The 11,693-nt window shown below is 40.9% G+C and overlaps 1 protein-coding gene across 1 annotated transcript in view; it reads right to left on the bottom strand.

The window, feature by feature from the left end:
• The window catches only part of LOC104564916 (antigen WC1.1-like), a 30,575-nt gene extending 19,744 nt beyond the window's left edge, over positions 1-10,831 (bottom strand). The window contains exons 1-2 of the mRNA XM_088535796.1: positions 10,762-10,831; positions 4,130-4,444 (exon numbers count right to left, since the gene is read on the bottom strand). Coding sequence (XP_088391922.1) covers positions 4,130-4,444; positions 10,762-10,831 — 385 coding nt within the window. The remainder of the gene's footprint in view (positions 1-4,129; positions 4,445-10,761) is intronic.
• Between the last annotated feature and the right edge of the window lie 862 nt (positions 10,832-11,693).

An 11,693-nucleotide genomic window follows, 5' to 3' on the forward strand; every position in this document is an offset into this window, starting at 1 on the left:
AAAAAAAATAAAGAAAAAAACAAGGTCAGTGTGCCTGATTGTATCAACCTTTACATGTGCATGAAGTTTGTATGTAAGCTATATCCAAGCTATGCACATGTAGTGCTGTCATACACCTTATGGGCAATAACTGTTTTCTGAAGTAGCCAGAATTTTTTAACTATGCCATGGAGACTGCTTTGTGAACATAGTGCAATTAAACACACTAGGCAACTTTTCAGATGCTAGCCTACAGAAGGAAATCTTATTCAGCGGAAAGACTATACAGAACATAACATGTGAGAGAAATCCAAAATAAAATAGCAAAATTATTTATGCAAGAAAATGTGTGGAAAATCATTTATGCAAGAAAACATGCGCAAGAAAATTTTTATCAGAAATGACTGTGTAAAACCACTGGATAGTGAGTCTTGATGTTATGGGCAAACATTTTTCTTTAATAAATAGAGACAACTCTCAGTCAATGTGAATCATCAGTTCCTTCAGGACCAAAAGGAACAGTTAGCAGTAAGGGTTCAAAGACCATTTATAGCATGAAAACAATCCAGACAGTAGAACTTAAAGGTGACTGTGAAGAGGAGAGACCCACAATGGAGATATGCCTTATCCAAAACAGTGGATGCCTGTTCCCAGCTTGTTATTTAATTGGCCCTTAAGGGAATTCTGTGACCCTAAGAGCTGTGACTCCCACAATATTTTTCATCACAATGCACGCAGGGAAAACTAGAATGCTGCTTAGCCTCTTGTTGCTGGTTCTTGAAATTTGTGGGGAAGGTGGCTGGAAACTTTGATGAAGCTAGCACTGGGCTGAACAACAATTGCACCACAGGACACTGCAGAGTGGTTTCAGTGCCCTAGTGAACGGGTGAAGCTATGCTTGGGGGAAGCATCAGAGTTGGCCAGGCCTGAGCCACCTAGAGGAAGTGGTGGATAGTGGGAGAGTCGCTCTTGCAGGGATGGAGGCCCCTGTCTGATGGTCTGATTTGCTGTCTACAGAATTTTGCTGCTTGCCAGGGGCTCTAATACAGTATTTTGTGGAGATATTGCCAAGTCTTGTCTGGCTCTTGCCAAGCCCCATGCAGCTTATTCATATGGGTACTAATCATATTGCCAAGGGAAATCTTTGGCATATCAACAATGACTACATGGCTCCAGGGTGAGGCTTAAGGACATGAGAGCCCTGGTGGCATTCTCCTCAGTTCTGCTGGTGAAAGGAAAGGGCTTAGGGGGGCAATTGGACAGACCCCGTGGGTCAGCACATAACTGCACAGCTAACATGATTAAAAGGGCTTTACAGGACCCATTTTGAGGATCAAGGCCTTCTGAGGAGATAGAGGATGCACCTGTCTCTGCCAACAGGCTGGTCAGCCTCATGAGGAGGTTTTTTAACTAGGAATATGAGGGCAGGGAGATTATGACTCATAGTTCAATGAGGTAGAGATGGACAGGAGTGAAAATCAAAGGGTGCAGGGTGATGGGAATGAAAAAGACCTCAGGAATGTTATAGGAAGGAAGGCCACCCACCTCAAGTGTATGTACACAAGTACACACAACCAAACAGAAAAAAAAAGAGAAACTAAAACTGGTCATAAACTATGCATGATCATAAAACTAGGTATTGGAATAACCTGAAATATGCTAAGACATGTTGCATGGCTGGAGTGCTGTGCTGGACAGATACAAGCTTTTCAGGAAAAACAGACAAGCAAGATGAGAAGTGAAGGTTGCCTTCTGCAGGCAGCTCAGATACACGGAGCTCTTCTTTGGGACAGATGACTGTCTGATTGAGATTCTGAGGCATGGAATCGGAGGTGAGGCTAGTAAGGATGAAACTGTTGGGTGTTTGTTACAGACCACTGATGAAGGTAAGGATTACATGAAGCCTTCTTTAAACAACACAAGTCTCCACATCACACCTCCTCATATTTATGGAAGTCCTCAACCTCCCTGGCATCTGATAAAAGAGCAACAACTGCAAGCAGTTCAAGAGATTTCTGTATGGTGTCAGTGATAACTGGTACAGGCACTGCACAGGACAACCAGGTTAGACAGACAGATGGATCTGGTATTTACTGAGAAGGGAGAACTTGATGGAGATGTAATAATCAATAGCAAACTTGGCTGTAGGTGACCCTGACATAGTGAGTTCCCAGATCCTGAGGAGAGTGAGAAATGGTGGCTAGTGGGCTGTACTCTACCTGGACAGTGGCAACAAATAGATTACCACAGAGATCTCTCCTGACAGCCATTCTATTTGCCATCAGTTTTATCAGTGACTTGGAGAAAGGGATTAAGTTCACTTTTTTTTTTTTTTTTTGGCTTGCAGATGACATAAAATGCGCTTGAGGACAGAGCTGCCATTCACAGACCAAGACTGGGTGGAAGAATGGGTTGTCAGGAACCTTAGAAAATTCAGCAAGGACAAGTGTCAAGTTCTGCACCTGGGAAGGAGGAATGCCTTGCCTTGGTACTTTAAGAAAAAAAAAAGAAAGCAAGTGCATCTTGCAGAGGAAGGCAGCAAAACATGCATTGGATTTCATTGCCATTTCTTTTCTTTTCATAATTTATCTATGGCATCTGAACAGGCATCTGAATCTTAGTTTATTGTGATGATGTGTTTATTTAATTCTTGATGCTGCATGCAGAGTGCCACTTGCTGCATCCACTATCACTTTAAGGTGGTTGAGAATTCTCCTTACTGGAAAAAGAAGCAGGCCTGCCTTCTACTACTCTCTTAATAGAGCTGAGTATTCATTTTCAATACACTTGTAAATCTCACTCTCAGTCTGTGGGCCAGAATGGCTAGCTCCTCTGTGCAAGATGACAATATATAAAATATATTGGCAGATAACAATATTGTCAGTACTAATCACTGCTTAGTGAAGTTTCATACCTAAACCAAGTCTGCTGACATGGTTGACTTTAAAATTCTTTAGATGAATGTCATTTTAGATGATGTCTGTAACTGAAATTTGTGCTTTCACTTCATGCAGCATGAAGCAGTTAAAGATATGGTTTAGTAGGCATGGTGATGATGGGTTTATGGATGGATTTGATGATCTTAAAGGTCTTTTCCAACCATAATGATTCTGTGATTCTCAGCTTATGGGGAGATCTGGAAAGGAGCAGCTGCATTGTCTAACAGAGCATTTTCTTGCTCTTCTATCTACATCTGTTTGTTTTTTCAGCCCCTTCTCCTGGCCAAACTCAAGTTCAGCAGTGCTCTCGTTTCTTGGAAGAGCTATAGTAGAAACATGGAGCACCACACATTGCCCCCCCAACACACACCACAAGTTGCCCCCCAACACACATCCCTTTCTCTTGCTTTTCCCTTTTACAGCTGGACCCTGTCCTGGATTTAAATGATGTACACAAAGATTGCCTTGCTGCTGCCACTTCTGCTTCTGATAAAAGTGTCATTGCTATGCCTATGGAAAATAAACATATACCCGCAGATAGCACAAGCCTTAACATTGGTGTTGCTTGCTGGTGGAGAAAGTCATAGTCTGGATTGAGAACTGGCTGGATGGCAGAGCTCAGGGTTGTCATAAACGGTGCCAAGTCTACTTGGAAGCCTGTGGACAGTGGTGTCCCCCAGGGGTCCAGTGCTATCCAACTTACCAGTGATTTGGATGAGGGGACAGAGTGCACCCTCAGCAAGTTTGCAGATGATACAGTACTGGGTGGAGTGGCCAACACTCCCGAGGGCTGTGCTGCCATTCAGAGGAACCTAGACAGGTTGGAGAGTTGGACATAGAGGAACCGCCTGAGGTTCAACAAGGAAAACTGCAGGGTTCTGCACCTGGGGAGGAATAACCCCAGGCACCAGTACAGATGAGGAGAACTCCTTTACTGTGAGGGTGACAGAGCACTGCAACAGGCTGCTCAGAGAGGCTCTGGATTCTCCTTCTCTGGAGATCTTCAAAATCCACCTGGATGCCACCCTGCGTAATGTTCTTTAGGTATCCCTGCTGGAGCAGGGGGGTTGGACTAGCTGATCTCTGCAGGTCCCTTCCAACCTCAACCATTCTGTGATTCTGTGATAGAGAAAGACCTATCATCTGAGTCAAAAATTAATCTCTTTCTTTCATGGGATTTTTCTATTATAGAAGGTTTGATGGCTTCTTACCTGAGCAGATCACTCCAGTATCAAAATAGTGAGGGCAGGTAAATATACCCCACCCTGGATGTGAGCAGTTCCAGAGAGCAGATTCATCACCACGGCAATCAACTCGATATAGCCATGTTGGTCCAGATCCTTCTCCAAAAGGAGCTTGATTAAGAGCCTGAACAGCAGATCCACATCCAAGTTGCTTACAAACAACCTCAGCATCTTCTATCTTCCAATCACCATCACATACAGTCCCCCACTGCTCCTCATGTTTTATTTCCACTCTCCCAGCGCAGGGACCAGGTCCATTAATCAGCCTCAATTCATCATCACCTTCATATATAGAGACAGAAGAAGTTTATGGAGCTTCAACACTATTTAGTACCAAAATCAGTAAATTACATTACTACTCTTCATTATTATTGTCAGATTTGTTAGGTTTGTATTTCTAAGTAGTTCCACATGACGTTTGAAGTTTGGGAATTGTGTTTGCACTCACAAGTTTAAGCTAACTACACTGGTAAAATGTAAGCTATTTCTAGTGACAGACAAATTTTCTCTCCCTCTGTGCAGTAAGGTCTGGAAAATGTCCCTGCTGTGTGATTCACAAAAGTTTGTGACAGAAAAAAACAGACACATCTCCTTTTTCTCCATTGTTCTGCCATGCCTGAGGATATTCATCTGAAAATGTCTACTGGACACAAGTTTCTTCATTCCCATCCCCAGTATGTTGTGAAGATGCAACTGCCATGTCTGTCTCAACTCTCGGACGAAGTATTACTTGCAACTCACTGTTTCCAAACTCTTTATTTCTTCCCTCTTCCACGGTCCTTGTTAGGGGATCCCATATTGAGGGTTACCTCAGGAAAGAAGGCTACTTACGTAGCCATTAGGGAATGGGAAATTATCTTGGGAGTTGCAGGAGTGTAAGTGGGAGAGAAACAACTAAGCGTTCAATTCTTATCTGCCATTCATGCTCCACTATCTCTTGGGGTGAGACAGATCCCCAAAAGACCACCTGCTCCTGCTGTCCTCCTTTCCATGTTCCTGCCATTCATGTGCCTCAGCTTCTAGGTCTGCTTCTTCCGGTGGTATGGATACACAGTTCACAGTCCTATGACCTAGGGCCCCACACAATAGCGTTATGGTCATCACAGATCATATGACTCTTGTCTGATAGAAGAGAGAAGCACATGAGGTTTCCTTGCTTGACAATGTTGGCTAGCTAATATAGATAATTCAAGTGATTATGCAATAGTTTAGCACAGGGACTTAAAGGTCAGAGAACACAGGAAGAATTTTGTTACATTCAAATGCAGGAATGATAGGGATGTAGAACAAGCTCTTAGGAATCCAAGCAACACAAAGGTCTTCTAAGAGAGCCCAAGGAACATAGGGGGAAAGGTTCAAGCCTACAACTTACACAGGCACAGAAAACATTGGGAATCCTGACATATATAACCTAAGACATAACCACATGTTAAAAAATACGCTGAGGATTTTTCAGGTTTTGTTTTTCCCAGTAAGAAATTTTTATTTTTATTTTTTGAGTGTTCATAAAAAAAACCTTTTTTTGCAAAAAAAATCATATCTGTTTGAGGAAAAAGTATATATGTTGAGTTAATATTCTGAATTCAGGTTGACATCTGTAGATGTTTGTGAAAACAAATGGAGAAACAAAAATAATGAAAAGATACCTTCTGCCAATTCTGTGCAAATTCAATTGAGTGTGTGCATAAGCAATGCACTGTGTACATAAGCAATAGGACAGATGACATGCATTGTATTACATGATATAAAGCTCATGCTCACATGTGAAAAAGAGCACCAAGGAACCATGGCAGATGGGATAACCCCAATAACCCAGTCAAAGAAATGAACACCCTCCCCCTGCTCCTCTCAAAGCTGTCACAGGTCATAGTGGCCATGTGTCTGTGGTGCCAGCAACTGAAGTGACCGTATAACAGCTGTTAAATATCAAGCCAGACTAGCCTAGTGAGTAGTAAAGTGGCTTGGGAGCCAAGTGCACATGTCTTTCTCTGGAAGAAAGAGCACTGAAGAATTGGTCTACCAAGAGGATTAGCAGTTCCAGGGCAGCTGCTGGAGTGGCATTGGAAACTGGGAATATTTGTGTCCATGCATATTTGTGCGGGAGGCACCTGGGATCAGCATGGATCTGGAGCCAGACACTGGATGCACTTAATTTCTAAGCCCTATTATGGGATGGACTCACAGTATGTGTCTGCAAAGGCATATATGTATCAGTAGCTGCAGGAGAGGTCTCTGAGCACTGGTTGGCTTGCGTGTCCAAGTGCCAAAAAACAGGGAGAAGTGGGGATTCAGAGCCACTTGCTGGATGTCTAGTTGCTAACTTGATAAGCTAAGTGTCTAAGCCCAGCTACAGAACATTCTTAATGTCACTGTGGGGGTGAAGGGTAATGTGTGTGTGTGTGCGTGTGAGACACATTGGGGTGGAATGGTGGGTCTTGCAGTGTATGGGTGTCAGCAAACAGAGTAGACCAAGATACTCAGAGGACAACTACTGGATAGACTGTTAAAACTTGGAGGGATCCATATCCTAGATATTTCCAACTAACACACTTTCATCCTTATCAGCCACAAAAAGAAACAAAATGAGACTATTGGTGCTGTTTTTGTCAGTGTTAGTGTTGACTGTTTGTGTCTGTGCTGATCTTGCAGCCAGCCATGTATGTAGGTATATGTGTACTGTTTGTAAGTGTTTTTGTGTGTGCCTACTGGGAATATATTATTAGCCTTGCTACTGGTTGGACCTGGGGGCATAGTGCTGCACCAGCATCGCCTCTATTGTGCCTCTGTGATCACCAAATGCTAAGCCATTTAAATACATTCATCTTTTGGATCCCTAGTTTTGGATGCAGGGGTAACAACATTTTATGTTTTTATGATGAAGCTCAAATAATGTATTTGTATATACCATAAGAGGAGGCCATTATGCTCATATCTCATTTTGCTATATGAAAGAAACTCTAGAGAACACTAGCAATATTCCAAAGTGCTTTGTGTATTGTATAAAAATTTCAGGATTCTCTAAAAATCACCAAGTATGCTTGTACGTCATCTAGAATCTTTATATTACAGGAACATCCAATCTACAAGCATCTGGGTGCCCTGGTACTTCCATACTTCCAGGTGAGCATATGAACGGTGTCTGCACAAGAAAGAATTTTATGGAGTTTATTAAGCAGTAATCACAAGAGATTTAAAGAGTGATAACATGAAAAAGATACAGACTTTAAACTTTGAAATATTCACCACCCTGAAAGGAAGAAAGTTGTGCAATTATTTTGTGGAAATAAATGCTCAATTTAATTACACATATAATATTGTCACATTTGAGAGGAACTGAGAGGAATGAAAGCATCAAAATGTCTTTCTGATGGAAGTAAGAAGCCTGGGGACTACTTCAAAGTATGTCTGTCAAAATCTTTCTGTACTGTTCATCATGTTTATCTGTAAAACTTTACTGTCATCTCATGCTACTACTGGAATCAGCTTCTTGGATATTCGGTTTTGCTTCTCAGAAAGAAAACTTAAAAGGAGAAAATAGGAAAAATGTGCCATGTTAGCATTATGAACCAGGAGAATGACAACCCACTGAGATTTAGAGCATGAAAGCAAGCAAAATGGTTAGAAACTCAAGTAGTAAAAAAACACATTCAGGATCTTGATATTTCCAGGTTCAGGACAAATGACAGCTAAATGCCTACAAAAATTAGGGAGATTTTGCCTACTGCACCAGAAACTCCCCCTAAATTTGATCTGCTTTTTCAGGTCAAATTCAATCTGTTTTTTTTTTTTTTTCAAAGATTTGATTTTTTTTTGCATATTATGGAAGAGAGAAGTTGCTGAACAGGGCTGGAAACTTCTAGAAAGTTCTGAAGATTGATTCAGGTTAATCAGATGGCTATAGAGACTCCTGAAATTTTTATACAATACACAAGTATGATGGCTTCTTCAGTGGAAAATTACAGCCAATATTCATAAGACACATTTGATCCACATTGAGGTCCACCCAGGGTGCTCTAATAGGGCTTAATGGATCTGACCTGCTTCACCAGGGGTCTCCACCCATTCACTCTGCCCATGGGTACAGGGCTGCATTTAAGATCAACCCTCATCCTTCTGTCCTTTCCTGAACTGTGCTGTAGATGTGCTTGTCTCCAGCTTTGTCCCAGCCATGTCCATGTCTGGTTTTCGAACCTGGTGATCTGGGCCCTGATCTGCAGACTGACTTCCTGCCTTGATCTTGGACCTATCTCCCCACCATGAACTAGCTATCCATCTTGTGATTCTTAAGTGTTCTCCAGGGATATCGCAGTTACTCATGACAACCACAATTCTTAAGGAATAGCACTGCAATGGAAAGAAGAAAGATATCTGAACCTGACCACATGTCCAAGAGAAACCTGCAGTACTCGGTATGATTCATCACTGGGCAGTCTAAGTGGATAGAAAATAGTGCAGTTATACAGGTCTTGGAGATAGTCCAGAAAGACTCCTCTTGGAGATCCTCTCAAATCAATGGTCGCATTTCATATGAGATAAATTATAATAACAAAATTGTACTTAAAGTTCACTAGACTAAGTTTTCCATGAAAACAAATTCAGATCAATTTATCTCATCCTTTCTCTCTTCCTCAAAAGAGAGATGTTCCTAGAGAGCCAAAATACTTATTGCAGAAACAAATTTTAATAATTTTGCTTTCAATTTTAAAGTGGATTAAATTATTCTCTCTATTCCTCATGAATATACAAACATTATCCCACAAACTAATGCTGATGCACATCAGTTGCAACAACTAACCAATTTCCCATTTCTCATTCCAGAGCAAAATGATAGATATAATTCACTAAGAGGCAATTCCACTCACACATGGTCTGTGGCATAATTTCTCTGCTGGCACTGCTGGACTTCCTTTCGATTTGCTCTTCACCCTTTAGGTTCAAAAATGCTAGAAGTTTGTGGGCGATTATTTAAATGATTGATAACTAACTTCTAGAGATCATTTATCTTCAAACTCTTTTTTCAAATTTCCTCAGTAAGAAAGTTTACAACATATATAGCAGCAGCCTCTGGTAACTACAGATACCTTCCTACTTGCTGCTAAGTATATTTTTCCTGTAACGAATCTTTAAGATTATTCCTGGAGGATGTCCTGGCAAATGATCCATAATTTACCTGAAGATCATAGTCCAGAAAAAAAATTTTCTGAGCTGAAAATACATACTTTTTTATTAAAAGAGAGACCATTACATTATTAATAGACTATGATAGCCTTAGATAATAGACCAATGTTTTCCATTAGCTATACTCAGGAATTAAGAAAATAGACTCATCACTTGACCTATTTACCTCTGCATCTGAATTTTAAAAATCTTTTAATATTTAATATTTTCAACGCACAATGGCATGTAATGCTGGATGTAAAGGTGTGCTAGGCATAACCCAAGCAACAGTTTTTATTTCAACCTAATGAAAAATGTCATTTGTTGTAATTATTTTCTTGTGATTTTTTATTGTATCTACAAACATACTTTTGTATCTTTCCTGATGATCCATAGCATATCCCACAAATGGCTTAATTGAATTTAATGATACTAGGCACAGAGTGGGCTTCTACCCAGAGAAGAAGGCATTGGATTGTGCCTTGCTCCAGCCAGGGATCTGGTTCCCCTCCCTGACTAGGGACCCCTGCACCCCTCTGCCCAGATACCCCTTTGACAGCCCTGGCCATATCTGAGCTGTTTCAGCCTTAGGTTGCAGCTTACTCCCCAACATCTGTGAATCTCACACTCTCTTCACACTGCAGCCTCCCTGCAGCCCAGGAAGGGGTTGTGGTTGACATTCCTATTGCACAGAGACACCCACACCTCCTCTTCTCATCTATCTGTATTTTGACTGCATTTACACAGCTGGTGGGATCCTATAAGAATACTTTGAATACTTTGAACAAAGTATTAACCACACAGTCTTGTTCTCAGCATCTAGAGATGCAACCACTATATTCCCATACAACATCCCTTTGTATAAAGACAAAAATAGGGATTCTAACATATCCACATAGCTATAGAACAACAAAGAGACAAACAGTGGTGAACTCAAATTCAGTCATGAACTCAGATCTGAAAACAGATACACTGGAACAACCGAGCGGAAAATATGTGACTCAGCCAAACTCAGTGGACACACAGAGCACAGCAAAATCACTTTAGCTGCTGTTGAATAAAGAACTGGAGTTATTCATTCTGTCTATGCAGAAGTTGACAGGGGAGGCAAGACAGTAGTTTGGATATCCGCTTGGTTTGCATTAAAGCTTGTCCGTATCAAACACCTAAGCATTGGCGCTGTCAGCTTCACTATAGTCAAACTTGGACTCATCGTCCTACAGGAATGGCTAGTCACTCATGTCTAGAAAAAACGCAGAGCTATTACAAATGGCTTACCCTTCTTTCTCTCAAAATCAAAGAGACTGAATCGAAGATGAAAAGATATTCACTTTCTTCACATTATGCCTTAGAAACTGATGGAACAACAAGTCATTTATACTGAATTTAAATTCTCTTCGTTGCTCATCATCTTTCTTACACAAAATAAAGCATTTACTTACCCAGAGAGACCCCAATGGAGAGGAGAAGCAAGCTCAACACTAAAACAGAAATATGTCCCTTTCTTGCCATCCCAATTTTATCCTTAGATGAAACTTCAGTGTTTGTTAGGGACTGCCTAGACCAAACTCTCTGCAAAGCCTTCTCTGTATCTGACAAGTGACTACAAAGAAGGAAATACATAGATTTGCGTGCTAGCATCAGCTGCACTAAGGAACCAATAGAAATAATGTTCACCTTTTTAGACTTTACCAATGATTAATCTCAATCTGAAAGAGCCGAAGCCTCCAATAAAATTCAAAAATTGCAACTATGACCATATATGAATGATGGCGCTTCTGATGTCATCATTGATATAGTCTTGCTTTACTAAATGGGACCAACATTTTTGGTATAGGTACAGCAATATGTAAAATGGTTATTTCTCACCTGACAAAGCAATATGAATACACAAAATACTGTTCATTTTATAAATTACTTTGGAAGAGAACAAGGGAAGGAACAATCTCTAAAAATGTAACCTGTCAATCTCCTTAAGAGCAATTGTATTCTCACTATAAAAAGTGCAGAAGTGGGATTCTGTCACTGGTGGTAGTTGTGTGAGTAACAAATGACACCCACTCTTTCTCAGCAGTGTGCATTGATCAGTGTTTCCTTCTTAGTTTAGTACTTCAGAACTGTATGGGTAGAAGCTCTTGAAAGACCATCTTCATTAGGATGTGAACTACAACAGTGTCAATCTCATAGGACTTCCTGTTTCCTGAGTTTCTTTTTGTTGTTTCAGGTTATGTGTGATCATCGCTGAAAATTCTGTCCATCCTGTCATCCATTTTAGAACACTGAAGTTAGGGCAAAATTGAAGGCTGTTGTGAATCATAACCGTGACTACCTGACTTGTTCTCAGCAGCTAGAAGGAGTTGCAGAGGACTGTCCA

Source organism: Tinamus guttatus, unplaced genomic scaffold (genome assembly GCF_059628265.1).
Source record: "Tinamus guttatus ecotype Peru unplaced genomic scaffold, ASM5962826v1 Tinamus_guttatus_pri_ptg000646l, whole genome shotgun sequence".
NCBI classification, from domain to species: Eukaryota; Metazoa; Chordata; class Aves; order Tinamiformes; family Tinamidae; genus Tinamus; species Tinamus guttatus.